Consider the following 17,562-nt stretch of genomic DNA (forward strand, 5'->3'; position numbering starts at 1 on the left):
CTACTAATGACATAATTTTGTTTTGTTTTCCAGGGCTCAGTAAAACTCTGTTTTGTCTATATGTATCACATTTTCTTTTGTCTTTTCATCTGGTGACAGACACCTAGGCTGCTTGTATGACTTGGCTATAGTTAATTGTTTTATTATAAACATGAATTGTGCATGTTCTGCATGTTTATAAACATGATTATGTTTGCTCTATATGTGCTAACTAAGAGTTCTTCTGGATAAATACTGTGGAGTGGTATAGCTGGGGCATATGGTGGTAATATGACTACACCATTGAAGAACCTTCATATTGATTTCCATAGTGGTTGATCAATTTAGGATTCCACTGAGGATCCCTGTTCCCTTTTCCCTGCATCCTTGTCAGCATTTCTTACTATTTGTACTCTTGATGGTTGGCATTCAAACTGGAGCGAGATACAACTCAGTGTAGTTTTGATAAATTATTTTTTAAAAGGAGAAAAAATCCTGAAAATTAAGAAAGGAACTTTCGGCCAGGCATGGGGGCGCCCTCCTGTAATCCCAGTGGCTCTGGAGGTGGAGGCAGGAGGATCTGGTATTCAAAGCCAGCCTCAGCAATTTAGAGAGGCGCTAAGCAACTCAGTGAGACCCTGTGTCTAGTAAAATACAAAATAGGGCTGTGGATGTGGTTCACTGGTTGAGTGCCCCTGAGTTAAGTCCATTGGACACCCTTCTCCCTGCCAAAAAAAAAAAAAAAAAAAAAAAAGAAAGGCATTTTGCATGACCATGTGATCCTAATATCATTCTGCATTGTTATATGCAAATTTATGTCAAGAAATTGTTATTCCATAGTGAATTTTCTTCAGTTAATAAGCTTATGCTTTACATTAATACTTAAGCAAACCAGAAAAAGTTTAAAATAATAATCTTTGTGATAGAACCACATTATTGAGAACAAAGCAATAACAGTTTTTTTCCCTTGTTTTAATTTGTCAAATGATGTTAAGTTTGGAATCTCATGATAGGTATTTCTATTGAAAAAGTGTCCTGTGTAACAAGGTTATTTTCATATTAATCATATGAGTCTGTAGTAAACGGTCTTTGCTTGGATAGTTATATTGAATATTGAACATCATCAATTTCATTTTTGATATTTTTTTGTGCTGATTTATGCTTAAATAATCTTTGTGTTCTTTTAGCTGTTAAATAATCACACCCTTTATCTATGCTCTTCTGCAGTCAAGCAGCCACTGAAATTCCATTCAACATTTAGCAACCTTAAAAATCTCTAACTGGACACACACAAGCTGCACAAAATGGTCATGAAGCAAGACCCACAGAAAATAGACCCACACAGTAAGAAACTGTGTATCTTGGAGCACATTTTCTTAAAAATAGTGATTCACTGTTTTGGGTTTTGTTTTTAAATTGCTACAGGGACCTATGTATCTAATCTTGTTCTTATAGGTATAAAATGATCTCCACTAATATACTCATTTTTGAAAGAATTACAAACTAACAAAATAATTTATTGTACTATAGCATAAATATAATAGTTTGTGTACTGTTATAAAACTGGTGACACTCTTATAGGTAACTGATTCACTGTTGACTAATTGTTGCCCTTATTAGCCACACAGTGAAAATAGCATATTGATTTGTGCCTAGAATTGGAGGATAATTAATATGAGCTATATTATCCTATATTGTATCTAAATGAACATCTTAATGTTAAAGATAATGATTTTGTGATTCCTTATAGTATACTTTGAACATATTTTCAAGATCTAAAAATTGGAGAATTAGAATTTCATCAAAATGAAATTAAGTATGTGTGAACATTTAGCATTTAAAATAAATATAAAATTATTTCAATTTCTAGTTTGTTATCATTAAATGTAATTTTACTTTTTTCCTAATTTACATGGCTATGATATGAAGCTAATACCTAAAAACAGTAGATCTTAAATTACTTTTTTCCTGTGCAGATTAGACATAAATTTTCAAACACCAGACTAGGTACATACTTTCCTCCTTCACCCTCTAGAGACATAGAGTGTTAGTTGTTGCAGCAGTTTAGACCTTGTGACATAATTGAAGGCTTCTGAGTTCTTATGGTCCATCAGGCCATTGTGATGTAGCTGATTAATAACTTCCACAGGATGGTAGTAATCCTGAAATTCCAACTTCAACTTAACAGTCTTTGGCTCTCCATTGAATAATAACACAAATGATTGCAATTAACTTAAATAATGTGCTTTTATCCTTAATCTTAATTCTACCTATAGGCAACCAAGCAAAGGCATCATTAACCAAAAGGTGGGAAATATAATAATTGATGAAAAGATGAGATAATTACTTGGGAGTGAAGTAATTATCAAGAAAGAAGGGAGAAATGGAAGCAGTTGTATTTTTGCAAAATACTGCTTAGAGAGAAAACATACTGGGTTAGAACTAAAAGCTTTTTCTGAACAAAAGCAACATTTTCCATGCAGTACTATGTTCTAAAACAGAAGATGCAGTTTTATTTTGGAATATTTTGTTTTCCATTAATTTGTTTTGTGCACATTCTTTATTTTAATATATTTAGTCTCTTTTCTAGACATTATTGGATTACATCAATTCAGATATGTAAATAATTTTCCATTTTCATATTCCCTAAATTAAGGTGCATTTTTAAATTGGTAAATGTTTAATGTAGTTTTTCTTTTTTGAAAAAGTTTTGTCGACTTGAAAGACAGTATTACAATAGATAGCGCCTTAGAAATGAAGATAGATAGATCTTTCAATAAACTCATTCATTTAACAAGTATTTACTGATGTTTCTCTTCTGTGAGAGATAAGAGTAGGCTGTAGGAAATCCAGTGCAAGGAGACAAGGTCTTAATCTTATTTTAAGAGTTCTTGAAAGTAAAATAAATATGTAAAATCAAAACCTTAATCTATAATCTAATAAATTATCACTGCAGAATAATGTGGATACTTTTAAAATGCTGTAGGGTGGGCTGGGGTTGTGGCTTAGCTGGGTTTGATACTCAGTACCATATACAAATAAAATAAAGGTATTATGTCCAACTACAACTAAAACAAAATATTTGAAAGAGAAAGTACTATGGGGTATCCAAAGAGAGTGAGAATAATTCTGAATGTGGTTTTCAGAGGAGAAAGAGCTCATCAAGTGGAAGGACACCTGGCAGGGGAAGAACCTATGCAAAGGCAGGGAGGTGTGACATGTCAGGGTGAACTGGAATGAGGAGTGCTCTAGCAGAACACTAGTAAAGGGCAGGTTCTCTGAAACATGAATAATAAACAAAACATTTTAAAAAGAAAAATCAATTTGAAAGATACATAAAAAGTTTATTTCACAATAAATTCCAGAAAATATTAAAAAAACTCAAGTTGTTACATTGAATGACAGAAATGAGGTAACTCAAATTTATTTCTTCCTGTTTATAATAATATAATGTCTGTGCTTATATTTAATCTATTGTGACTTTTAAATTTTACTTTATTGTGGTAAGAACACTTAACATAAGATGTATCCCCTAACAAACATTTAGGTATAGACGACAGTGTGGTTAAGAAGAACAAATTTGTCCAGCAGATGTCAAGAATTTATTCAGCTTGCATTATTGACACTGTATGCCCAGTGAGGAATAGCTCATGTAATCTGTAGTTTTATTGCAGGGATAGGTAGTATCACAGGGTCTGTGGATATGAACTCTGCCTGAAGTGAGTGCAGAGGATATCAAAACTTCATGACCACACTCTTGACTGTGTAATGAAGGTGGCTCAATTAACACCCATATTCCATACAGTTTTATTTTCCTCCTCAATTTAAGGATCACTAGTGACAACATGATAATCTGAAAATTTCAAGTATACTATTAAAATTCAACAATAGCCAAAGCAATTGTTTAGAGCTTTGACAAAGAATTTTTTTAAAGAGAGAAAGAGAGAGAGAGAGAGAGAGAGAGAGAGAGAGAGAGAGAGAGAGAGAGAGAGAGAGAGAATTTTTTAATATTTATTTTTTAGTTTTAGGTGGACACAACATATTTATTTTATTTTTATGTGATGCTGAGGATCGAACCCAGTGCCCTGTGCATGCCAGGTGAATGCGCTACCACTTGAGCCACATCCCCAGCCCCAACAAAGAATTTTTGAGAGGCAATATGATTTTCACTGACCTAGGTTAGAATTACCTGCATGTTGGTAGAGTATTTCCATTATTCAACCATTTGTAGGCCACTTAATTATGAGATAATAATAACAAATCTGAGGTAAATATACTTTATGTCCTAGAAATTTTTTGTAGTTACTTGTATTAGTCATGGTTTGCTTTACTGCACGTTCTTTTATGTATTATTTCCCAGTTTTTTAATACATGACAGGGATAAAAAAAAGTGGGCCCACAGTTCAAATCTGACCTGTTATGAGTGTTTTTGTAAATAAACTTTTGTTAGAATAACCATGATCATTCATGTACATATTGCCTGCTTTTAAGCTTCAAAGTAAGAAAGTAGTAATTAATACAGATTAAGTGGACTGAAAAACCTAAAATTTAAGCTACTTTTTCCCTCAAAAACAAGTTTACAAATACTGTATCTGTTACATGTACAAAATTTTGGATATGTTAAAGTTTACTTCATATTGAATTAATATATTGTACTGTGTTAAAGAGAAACAGGAAAGCGGATAAAATTAATCTAGCTTGGCTAGGATGTACGTGCTGTCTGAGAAAAGCATTGCTAAGGCAGCAGTTGTTTTAACATGCCTGAGAGGTCAACAGAGGAAATAGGTTTATATTTATTAATATTGGAACCAAAATAGCATTTGTAGAAGAAAAATGATTGATGCTTTAGCATCCATACAAGGTAGAGTTACAGGAAATAATTTTTCCCCAGATGATTTATAACTTTGTTATGCAGAGACAGATGTCTTTGTAGTAAAAATATTTCATATCTGGAAATGAGTGTTACAAATGCTATTTTTCCCCTTCAGCACAAGCTGCATGAACTGCTTCACAAGTTTGGTGGTACAAATACCGTTGAATATTGTACTTGCCCAATTAATGGCATGAGTTCTCTCCTTTTTGCCAAGAAGTCTAATATCAACTGTTTTGGACCTCACAAATTCCAGAATTCTATTAGTTTGGAGGTTTTTCCATTCTAAAGAATACACAAATGTAAGTTGATGAGCTCAAAGTATGCTGCACACAAGTTTCCATGTTCAAATGCTTCTGGGCCCTATTGCTGGAAGTAGCTCTGAAATTTAGAGTCTCTGTGGGCTCTGGATGTTGACTCCTGAACTCTGTTCCTTTTCTTCCCAGCAGGCTCCTTGTGCTTTTTCTACAATCATTTCTGCACAGAAAGGGACTAGTGGTCAGGGAAGCTTCAGTCAGAACACTGAAGGTCAAGTATCTCTGTCCCCATTCACAGAAGCGTGATTTTTCGTCACACTGTTGCATAATTGAGAGGACCACTCAGTTGACGTCCTAAAATAATACAATTTCTAAGGTAAAACTGGGCCCAGCTGGAGAAAGATGTGGGCAACAACTTTTTGTTTCTAATATAATACGTACTAACAACTTTACAAGTCATACATTTAAGTGTGGGATTAGTAAGAATTATAAGTAGTGTATGCTTTTAACTGTTTAATATCTTCCAAAGTGTTTTAAAGTTATTTTCAGTAATTTGGAGGGAAATACTGACATTGAGCTAAATTACCAAAATAAAGGAAACCATGTAAAGCTGAATAAGATGTATTTAATAATTAAGTCACAAATACCTTGTGTAGTCATGATTTTAAATTGCTTCTTCTGTCTGTTATGCTTGATATTCTATTTAATCTCTCATCCTTATGCTATATAAACTGTAGTATTTTCATATCATAAATGAGCATAAAGACTATTTTGTCTCCATCTTATCATCATAATATTAGATGTCACTCACTACTATTGGCTATTCGTCCTTTTCTCTTCCCCTTGACTTCTGTGTTTTGTTGAAATGATATCCTTTTGGACATTCCTTTTTAAAAGTTTCTCAACATCCAGAATTGCTATGTATTTGGGAGCTTTGTTTGATCTATAGAACACAGAGATATATTCTGGAAGTCCAGTAGGTAGAGAAAAGTTCCTGTATTAAGTGTCCCTGGCTTTTGTTGTTGCCTCATGTTCCAAGAGCTCTGATATCCAGTTTAGAATCCAGTTAGTCAAATAGAAAGACTCTAAAAGGGAAACTTTGTCCTAACATCAATATTCATATTTTCAAATTTAAGTTTAAAATTCCATATATGAAATTTTTAATATTTTAGTATCTGGAGTTTATGGCACGCAATTGGCAAACATTTTTTGTGCACTTACTGTGACAAAGTGCTTGGAATTCAAACATACAAGATATAAGACCCTCAGGTGGTGTGTGGTATAGTTGCATAAAGTGGCAAGCAGAAAAAGAATTTGTGCACGTTCTGTATCTGTTGGATGGGAATTAACAGAGTGCCATAGAATCACCTAGAAAGAGCAACTGAGCGAATTGTAAGCACCAGTTATCAGAACATCCCACTGATAGACTCACTTTAGAAAGCTAGGTAGGAATCAGTCAGGCAATGACATGGTATGAGGCAGGAGTTATAAGTCATTGGAAATGCCATATTAAGGAGTAAGTGACTGAAGGTGCACAGAAATACTCAAGCTTGACCATCTAGAGAACCCAAAGTGGTTTGCAACACTAGAATTAGCATTTTTGTTTTAAAGTGCAAAGAAGCAGGTCCAATTAGTGAAAAGGATCCAAGTCATGAAACACCAATCCCCCCAAATAGAATTTTTCTAAAAACAAAGAGTGATATTGAATGATTTTAATGACAATAATGCAATCGGGTATACTTTCTGTGAAAATTGCATTGATAGAGTTATTAGAGTCCTTTATTGTATGTGTGTATATGTAGTTAAGTGAATTGAGGAGGAAATGAATAATAAGTATACTATTATAATAATTGTTGAAGATCTGAGCTCTGGAAAGACAAATATGAATATAAAGGAAGAATACTATTTCAGAATTGTGATTAGAAGCATTTATTAATTTATGAGGGTTCTAAGCCTTTCATCTCTTCCTCACCATGAAAAAGGTTTTGAATTTGCCTTTACACAGTCCTCTGTGATGACTGGGGTAGTTTTATAGCTCCCACCTGGGTAGAAGCTGATTCAAAGCCAGTGAAGTCTCTAAGATGTCAAAAGAAAGGAGGAAGACTGCTCATGGTCAATGGGAGATGAACTGAAAAAGAATGGACAGAAGATAAAGGTTGTTGCCTAGAGTAATTTCTGGAGCCAAGCATTTTGTTATTTTAGTGCTTCCTTTTGGCACTGAAGGCTGGGGGATGTTAAATGAGAATAGAAAGTCAATAAGAATGGACAAATCTGTGAATATATTTCGTGGGAAAATCTGTTAATATATTTAATCTGTTAATGTATTTAAAGGAAGGTAGAAAGCAGAAGGGAATGCAGAAAGTGAATCAATTATATTAAATGAAGGAAAAGAGCAATTTCAGTATCTTCTAAGAAATTCCTATTATCAGAGTTAGTCTTCAATTTTTTTTTTTTTACAATGAGCTGTCATTGATGTCATAAAATCAGTCTCTGAACTGAGAAATAAGTAGTCTTGCAGCACTTGTAGATTTATTTACATTTTTTTGGTCTTTATTAGAACATTTGAACATTTTATCCAACATTATGCTCTTAACCCCCATCCTCACTATTTGTGAAAGTTTGAAATACAGTAAGCAAATAGCAATTTGTGTCTTCCCACTTTTAAAGAAAAAAAAAATAACCTTTTTACAAACAAAACACTTGTAGAAGTCACTCAACAATTAGGCAATAGTATTTAACTTAGAGATATACACAATCAACTCCTTTTTAGTCTAACGTTGACACTTGCCAAACACTACATTATTGTATAATATCAAGTCTGTCTTTTCATATTCAATATCATTTTCTAGGGTTGAATTGCATAACAACCATTATTCATAATTCTATTAATTACTCCCTTTGACTAAAACAACCTCATTGTAGTTACTAATGGATTTCTTCAGTGCTTATTAACACACTACCTTAAATACAACTCTCATGTCTGTTAGCACAATGCACTTTGACCTTCCTAGTACCTGATGTGCTCATCAATAGTACCTTTAGCTAAGAAAGTAAGAGGTGCTTGAACTGTTGTCTGTTTTATCATCAAAGTTTCCACAGAGCTCAATAATTTTTGTTCTTGTCCTTATCTCAATGAAACTTTCCTTTCCCAATATGTTTTTTTATGAAAAATATACCAAGTATTGAAGAATCAAAATGATGGGCTATATTGAAAATCAGTAGTAAGATATGAGAATTATTTTTAATCTTAAATTATATTGACAAATATGATTACATTTTAACCAATTAATCAGTCATATTTTGCAGGTGTTCAACTATTGAACCTCAGTACTGTGTTACAATGTACTTCATTGTGATTTGGGAGCTCTGAAGGAAGGCAAAGACAGCCACAAGACATGTTCAGGGTCTAACTTTGTACTCCTGTGAATTGAGAGATTGCAAAACACATGCTCACTTATCAAAAGGAAAAAACAAAACAAAACTACTTTTCTCGATTTGAGATTTGATGTGATTTTTTTTTAAAAAAAAAAGAGAGCAGAGAATCTTTTTAATATTTATTTATTTATTTATTTATTTATTTTTTAGTTTTTCGGCGAACACAACATCTTGCTTGTATGTGGTGCTGAGGATCGAACCCGGGCCGCACACATGCCAGGCGAGCACGCTACCACTTGAGCCACATCCCCAGCCCTTGATGTGATTTTAGTTTCTTTTGTACCAAATTCAGGACTACATGAGACAAGTATAAATTTATCATCATGTATGTAATACTTAAAACTACTTCTTATAAAACTGAAATATGAAAGCAGATTTTCAAAATGTTGCAAACGGCTGCTTTTCAGTGTCTTTTCCAGTGGCAGTGTTTATTCTAGAATCTTTTTTCGGATCTTTTATTTCATGACATCTAGCAAACTTTACTGATAATCAGGGGTGAATAACTTATAAATATCTGCAATAAGTATGTAATCAAATCTGATGAAAAAACATTTATGCATGCTTATTACATTTCTCTATATATTTTCAAATGAACTATTTTAAGGATTGCTATTTAAAACTTTATTCTGAAGATCTTAAACTAGAAATGTTCTTTTTGTAATGAATACTCCAGTACAAATAGGAATATTCAAAATTAATGTGGTATTAGTAGTGGCATTTAAAATCCAGTCTTTATATTTGATTTTGTTTTGTCCTTGTCTTCAGTCTGGTGCTAATTTGTATGTTAGTATGAACATTTTCAGGAAATAATTTTGTTCTTCAGAGTCACTTCTAAATACTTGGCATCTAAAATGTTATTAGATGAAAATGGATTGCATTTCATAAAAAGGACATTTTACAAGACTGTATAATCATAATAAAATAATGACTGGACTACTAATGGGAATTAAATGTGATGTTGGGTATTCTGACCTGTGGCCTGGAAGCTAGATCTGCATATAAAAATGTTTCTATCCCTGCCTGTGAATGTTGAAACTCAAAATAATTAATTCCATCAAATAATTAATTTTGTTGATAGGACTAAGTTCAGAACATACAACCTCACACACATATATTACAATTATTCAGAATAACAAGATGATATAAGACAATAATCTTCGATTCTGGCTGTCAAACTTGCTCAGATCATTTCTTTTAGTACTTTTGCGTTTCATGTTACTAACTTTGAATGTAGCATATAAATCATTATCACTACTGCCATTCACGTAGAGTATATTTATTGTCATTGAAGGTTGCTTTTTGTGTGTAAGTATAGGAAAAACTAGTGTTTGTACAAAACACTGCAGTGATATACTCTTCTGAAACTAAGAAAATGCAGCCATGTAATTGTTTTGTATATCATACAGGTCTCTGCATGGAGCTGCAAGTGGAGGAGGATATGAATGAAGTGCTGATGGACTCATTGAAAGAGGTGCTTTGGGCTCATTCCAGCTGTCATGACTTGTCTCACTTTTCTGGCCTCCCAAGCAAGAGTCCAGCCTCCCTCTCTGAGGAACATGTGGTTTACTCTACTCTGGATGGGGCCAGTGAATACACTGCTTCCATGAAAAAGGTGGTGGAATGGGGCTGTAGCTTGGTGGCAGAGTGCTTGGCTATGTGTGTGAGGCACTGAGTTTGATCCTTAGCACTGCATAAAAAACTAAAGAGATTAGAGCATAAAAACAAAACAAATAAAACTGTCCATCTACAATTATTAAAAAAATTAAAAAGAAAAAGGTGGCTCCTGGGGGGTTCCCAGGTAGCCTCCCTATTCTTCAATTTCAACCCTCTATGTGGGTAGAGAGATCTCCCTGCAGGCAGGTCCCATAGTTACTCATTGGTATGAGTCAAACACTAGGACAAGGTCTGAAGTACAGGCATTGGGTGGGTCAGGTAGCTTGCACTCTTCCAACTTTTAGCCCCACCTGTCCCTCCTGGCACTCACTGGCAAATGCAAGTTATGGAACTTTGCAGGCAGGGATGAGGAGAGTGAATGTATTCAAAGAATCTCATTTAGTTCTTTAGCATGCAGATGCCTAATCATCTATCCAAAAGACTCTTTTGCAGTGGGTCCTCTTATCTCTCCTCTACTTGTCCTGTTAAAATATCAATTCTCCGCAGTGTTTTTTGAACATTTGTGGCTATCCAAGAAGGACAGCAAAATCGCTTATATGTTTCAAGATGGTACCATGTTTGCTTGGCTCTAAGCTCCAGTCCCAAATTCTCATTGCCTATGTATGGCATTTTCCCTGAAGATAAGGCTTTACCCTGTCACCTGCAAAATCCATTAATAGCCAAGGATACTGTGTCAATGGCACACCAATAAATGTTTCCTTTGTGAGAGTTTGCATATTCCATCTAAATCTATTTTCAGTGACTTTTCTAATCTGAACCAACATGAAACAAAGTGTCTGCTGAGGGAACTTACCCATGTGTTTTAGAAGGCAGCTAGGCACTTTTACCAGAATCTCTTGGGGGGAAAAAAGTGCATGCTTGATTTTTTCCAGAGTTCAGAGACAGGATCTGGGTCAATAATTTATCAGAACAGGACTGCCTACTCACCTGGTCTCCAAAACAAGGCCAGTTTTTATGGTAAGTGCAGGGTACCTTCTTTTAAGTTCTCCTTCAGTATTCTTCTCAGGACATCCCAGTGTACCCAGAGAACATTTCTATGCTCGTGTTTGCAATGTGTAAAGCAGGAGTAGTTTAATGTGGCTGGCCCAGTCTGGTTTTATTGGCAGGAAATAAATAACATGGTAAGGATGAAGGACAGGAGCCAATGCCCCCAGGTAATTCTGATCATCCAGGGGTGCTGAGCTAACCAATGTGATATGTTGATTGTATAGATTCTTCCCTCCAGATCCAGGGAAAAATTGGTCTTCTGTATGTTTGTACGTATTGCACAGAGTTTCAAAGTGTGTTTTTAAAGGATATTGCTTGCTTTCTTCAATATTCCTGTATTAAAGGTCAAAACTTATTATTTCTGAACTTACTGAAATAGAGTTCAAGTAAACTATGAATGCTCATGGACTTCTGGCATTAAATGAGTCAGAATTGCACTGAAGGACTCCTCATGATGTCTTCAGAAACACCTCTCTCAAATCCTTATTGCTTCTCAATGCTGCATGCATTCTGATGCATTCCTTTCTACCTGCGTCAGGAAATTCTTTGTTCTAAGTCATGCTCAGGCTTGAGAGCTGTCACCCAGTTACCCCAGCAGTCCCCGGAAGGGAGAGATGCCTAATTCTTCCTCAGTCAGCATCTCAAGGACTTCCTCACATGGAAGACTCTGACAGTCCCCTGGGGAAGGTCCTCTGAGAGCAAATTGCTGATAGGAACAGGCTGGCACAGCACTTTGTCTCCAAGCTCAACCCAGGTGGAAGGACAGAGAGAAACACGACCATGTACACACAAGCTGCTGATTACTACCAATTCCATTCACCCAAACAGCAATGTCATTCCCCACATAAGTTTGTTTTCCTTTTGGTACTTGTAGAGTCACTCTGAATGAATCAGTCTCGGGATTTCCTGTACCCAGGTCCCATCCACCTTCTCATGTAGAGTCTAAATGCAGGGTTAAATTCAGACTTCCTTCCACATACTTCATCTTTTGTAGTAGGGCTCTCAAAGCAAGGAATGCAGTTAGATATATATCTGTACTTATGTATGTTTTTATCTATACATATGTACGTGTACATGTGTATACATATACATTTATATGCCTAAATGTATAAATATATACACATGTACAAATGTATTTTTTAATAGTATCAAAAGAAAAGTACCAAGAAAGTAGATGAAGTACCAACATTGGGTGTGTAGTAGTCTGCAGGAGGTAAACTGGCAAGTGCAAGAATGTGTGAACAATTGCTCCAAAAGTACCAGAATATTGGTTTGAAGGCTTCAAAGGGATATTGTCATAGAAATCTGTGTCCAAATCCTACTATCCCATCATTCATTGAGTTCTAGTTATAAATTTCCCCTTGTATCCTACCTTAGGGATTTTAATTTGCTGATTGAATTTCAGGCACCAGAATTGGCCCCCTGAAGCTGCAGGAAGATGAAGATGCTTCTTTCTTCCTCAGTAGGCATATCAAGGACCTCCTTATCCAGCATGACCCTGAGGGCCATCCAGAGGAACTGGCTGAAGAGCACAAGTTGGCAGAGCATTTTGTAAGGTGCCCAGAGGCCCTGCTCACAGAAAGATGTTCCAAGGTGCCCAGCTCATGAGAGATTCCATTAGGCAAGTGATATTTGTACCTGCTCTCCTGGTATCTGCATCTTGTGTGTGGTCTTGAATGATGGAGACTGCCTAAGTGGGAGGACAGTAGATTCACCCACTAGGCAGAGGTCATACTATCCCATATGTTCCTTCCTGAACCAGGCATGTGCCTTTAAGATGGCAGGCAGCAAATACCTAACATACTTTCAGGAAGGAGAGTGTGACAGGTGCAAGTTTGTGAAATTGAAAAGAGCATGGCTTAAGAAAGAAAACTTTTAAGGAATTTGCAGGCTGATTTAATTGTGGGCCAAGGGAGATTTATCTTTTCTGGTTATGTTTTCTCTTCTCAAAAATATTGCTTAAAATGCACATGGCATGATAGCTGTAGCATCTAAACAGGGAATGTTTATGAGTGTACTTTCAAAAGTCACTCTCAGGGTTTGTTTTAGGGAGTTGAAGTAGTAAAATCTGAGGGTGGGATGTAGGGTACACTTTAATACTTAAGAAGTGACATGGAGAGAATTTTCCCTGGTTAAGTGATAGGAGCAGGCATGGAGGGTCCTGTGTAGTTCCTAGATGTATGGAGTTCCAAGATGTATGACAGGGTTGTCTTTCTTCCCTGAAGAGGAATGAATATGTTTTCTATGAAAGGCGTATTTGGAAGTAAATCACTGTGCCTGGGAAGCAGCCATGTAATGGGAGGTAGGTATACCTGAAATTTACCAGCACTCACCAGTTGTTTCCAGTTTCTGTTCATGTGGGGAAGAAAGGACATTTTACCCTCTGCCCAGTTAAACAACTAGCATGCTCCTTGTGAGATCTACTTTATGGGGGCCACTTTGTTTCATGGATAAGAATACCTGGGCAGGCCATTTCTTTAAAGAAATGCATGAGATCTTTCTAAATTCATACCGATATTTTCTCTGTGCCATGATAGGCTACAGTTTTTAATGGATGAGATAGAACTGCCTAATATCTAAAGGGGGGTTAATAAATTCAGTTGTAGGAAATAGTGAAGAGCATCATGATGAAGAAAAGCATCACTTGAATCACTGGCCCCCAGGGAATCATCATGGGAGGGTAATTATCAGACAAAAAGAGCACATAAACAGGCCAAAATAGCTGCAAAGGTAAAAACCATCTGCTGGTGTCACTGGTTTCCCTTGCTAAACCACTCTGAATTGCCTGTTTTCTGTTGAGCATTTTTATCATCTGTCTGAGAAGACTTGGGGACTTTCTCCTTTAAAAGAGTCACTTGTTCCTTTGAAAGAACTAAAATGAGAATGACATGAGTAACTTCTTTCTGAAGTGTTATTCCAAGATCCTGGACAGTTCTGCTATAGCAAAAACAGCAGCTACACACACAGAAACAACATATCAAAATATTGTGTAGGTAGAAGGCACAAGTTCTCTGGGACCTTCCACATGCAGGAAGCTATATTCACTTGATAGGAGAGTGTAAAATTCAACTTTGGTTATGCATAAGGTTGACTCACTCCTGTGGTTTTCACTCTGAACACTTTTCTGTATCCAAAGCTGCTGTCCTGCTCTTCTCTGTAACTGCCACACTGACGCAGAGCCAACTCAGTGTCCAAATACTATAAAAATTATCCTTTAAACACATGGCGCTGTCCCTGAAATCACACTTTGTCGGCTGTTTTGCCTTCTCCTCCCAGCTCCCTCAGCTCCACTGCCTCTTTCTCCTGGGAGGCATGGTCTTCCTAAATCACTGGCACATGGATGCTTTTCTAACACCTATCTTTTAGAATAAGAGTAAGTCAACTGTAAGCCTTTTCTTCAGTCAACCTTTAACTTTCATACAAATTAAAAATTTAATAAAAAAATTTAAAACTGGCAAGAGCCCCAATTACAAACCCTAGAGTGCAATGTGGATTATAGGTGGGAAACAAAGTGTTCTTAGGGTAGTTTTCTCTTCTTCACATGCAGAGTTATGTGCAAGACTCTGTATGTGGCACTTGTGGATTCATTGAAGGGGACACTAACTAGAAGGCTTTAGATGACACTGTAAAGGGACTTCATTGTAAAGACAGTGGTAGGCAACCACTTTTATGCATTCATTCAGTGTATCCTGCCAGGTGCCTCAGTGCTTGGTCTTCACTGGAAACTGTGAACACAGAGATGGGTAGAACATTATCTTAGCTTTTACAGAACTGTCAGTCTGGTGAACAGCAAGTGAAAGAATTGATAGTGGGCTAATTGATGAGTGTAGCCAGTGCTGTATCAAAAAATGTTGATAGTCAGGTTGATCCCCCTACTGGTTGTTTCCAACAGGTCCCAGCATAATGATGTATGACTTCTCAGACCAACACTTGCTCTCCAGTTTGGCTCATAGAAATCCATATTCTCAAGATCTGAAGATGATTTTGATGCCATCAACAGATACTGAGTATATTCTGGCCAGCTGGAGAAAGAGGCAGGATAAGTAAGACACATAAGTTCTTCCTTACGAAGATTATCATGATGTTTTCTCTAGACCTCTGCATTTTCTATCCACTTCAAAACAAACTAATATTGTCATTCCTCAAAGTTCAACTCTTGTTTTTACTCGAACTTCATTTCAAATGCAGGTAAATAATTGAAGTAATGTTCAGGTTTGCAGTCCAAAGGGAGGAAGGTGGGGCTAAAAGCCAGGCTTTCTGACATTCAAGTGGATGAGAGTCCATGACTCTTGTGTTCATAGAAGCAGAATAAACTAATTCCCCTGCTTTGCTCCTCAGTTTACCCTGTGACGTGTGTAAAATGTAAAATCTCCATGTATCTAGAGAACTTACATTATAAGTGGGTTAAAGCAAATGAATGCATTTGCTGAGGTCCTACAGATAAAGCACTGGGCTCATTTCCCTGCAGCATGCTAGGAAGGGTATCCAATCCTTACTGAAAAGAGCTTAATGTATCTGCTTCAGATTCAGCCATGGTTCTCAGTAGGTGAGAACATTGATTGCAGACACCAGTAGCCTGACCTAGTGAAGGGAAGATTGCCAGGAAGAGCAGAGTCAGCACTGGACATTATCTGCTTTGGACTTAGTAAGAGGGATCTGGAAATTTTCTTTCCAATGAGCGTCCCACAGTTGAGGGTTCACAAAGACTTAGCATGGCTCCCCTCCATGTTTCTATTCTCCTTTCCACGTTGCTATTGCCTAAGGCAATTGGAACTTTTGTAATAAGTGAGGAATTCCTTCAGAGTCCTATACACCAACAGATATCCCAGTGAGAGAAAAGAGGCCACAATAAAAATGGAGTATAACAAAATAATATTAAGAGAGTGCAGAACACAATTTCAAACACTCATGGTTTACTCTTTGTTCTGTATTTTTAGTGGATTTTGAAATAATGGCTGCATATTCAGAGAAGAACATTATGACTATGTTACATTGACAGTTTTGCATTGTTCCCTTGAGGAAAAGCCTTATGATCCACCTTATTATTAAGCAAATAATGAGGTGACCACTGGGTAGTCCTGTAGATAATTTTAACTTGTTGGGAAACCATTTTTACTTTGAGGATTCTCAAGATATACCTGTAGGAGTAATGTGAAATATGGTGTTTGGAGAAGGGAACAAAGAAAAGTTGGTAACGTTGCCCTGAGGGTACACAAGTACTGAGACTGCCCAATGAGTGGTGGTCTACATCTGTAGTGACCTTCTGAGGAAACCAGTGGGTCAGCCATCATGAGGCCATTGGAAGGCAGAGGCTCCCACATTCCGTGACATCTCCCACCTTCTGATTCTGTTAGACTGTTACCTAGCGCACTCAGCCCTACCTCCTCATTTCTCTCTTGAGTCCATGCTATAGACTCAGGTGTGTGAATCCTTGTTTGAAAGGTGAAGGAGTTTGAAGTGTTGTGGACTGCTGAGTACTTAGTTCTCAACAGTAAGTGAATCGTGACAGCTGCTGTCTTCCCTTAATCCCAATGAATTCTATTTGGGTTATTTTATTTTTTTTTAAATATTTGGGTCAGAAGCACTCAAACACTGAGCCACATATGCAGCCCTTTTTTGTATTTTATTAAGAGACAGGGTCTCACTGAGTGGCTTAGCACCTTGTCATTGCTCAAGCTGACTTCTAACTCTAGATCCTTCTGTCTCACCTTCTGAGCCTCTGAGATTATATGCGTTTGCCACTGCATCCAGCTCTTGGATTCACTTGTGTTTAACCCATAACATGCTTGGGTTTCCTCTTTGCAGGTCCTGGCTGTACATTTACTGTACAAACATGGCAGTATTCTTCAGCCCTTCCCCTGATGGAGGGGCTGAAATGAACCTTGACGGAGAGCCTCAGATGAAATTGAAAGAAATCATACGGGGACTACAAGCCGAATTACAAGAACACAAACTGAATTTCCGTGATCTGGAAGAAAAATTCATCTTATGTCAATCTACCGTGTATACCCTGGCCAACGAGTTCCAGAAATATCGTAAGTTGCAGATAGGTTTATGGTCACTAAAGTGAGGTATGATTGTCTGTTTCCCCTCTGAGAAAAAGATCTTCTCCAAAACTTTTTCTCCTCTTTTCTTTCATCAAAAGGAAATCCATCATTTCTAGAAGTAAAGATATTGTTATTTTGCCTTCAGTTTACTAACAGTGGAATAATGAAACACAAAGACTATAGCAACTTTTAGTTTACAGGGAAGTGTAGGGTGGGCATAGGTTAATTCCCAGTTACTGATTTCTACTGGAGACATGAAAATGCCTTTTCATCCTCAAGAATAGCTCAAATCTTTTGTATTAGGATCCATTGT

General features: G+C 36.6%; 1 protein-coding gene across 1 annotated transcript in view; it reads left to right on the top strand.

Moving 5' to 3' along the window:
* Positions 1-12,843, top strand: part of LOC144368339 (uncharacterized) — a 13,438-nt gene extending 595 nt beyond the window's left edge. Inside the window, exons 2-6 of the mRNA XM_078027162.1 lie at positions 5,296-5,482; positions 8,692-8,866; positions 9,948-10,153; positions 11,088-11,172; positions 12,608-12,843. Coding sequence (XP_077883288.1) covers positions 9,956-10,153; positions 11,088-11,172; positions 12,608-12,810 — 486 coding nt within the window. The 5' untranslated portion in view covers positions 5,296-5,482; positions 8,692-8,866; positions 9,948-9,955 and the 3' untranslated portion in view covers positions 12,811-12,843. The remainder of the gene's footprint in view (positions 1-5,295; positions 5,483-8,691; positions 8,867-9,947; positions 10,154-11,087; positions 11,173-12,607) is intronic.
* Positions 12,844-17,562: the final 4,719 nt, after the last annotated feature.

The sequence above is a fragment of the Ictidomys tridecemlineatus genome, chromosome 11 (assembly GCF_052094955.1).
Source record: "Ictidomys tridecemlineatus isolate mIctTri1 chromosome 11, mIctTri1.hap1, whole genome shotgun sequence".
Lineage (NCBI taxonomy): Eukaryota > Metazoa > Chordata > Mammalia > Rodentia > Sciuridae > Ictidomys > Ictidomys tridecemlineatus.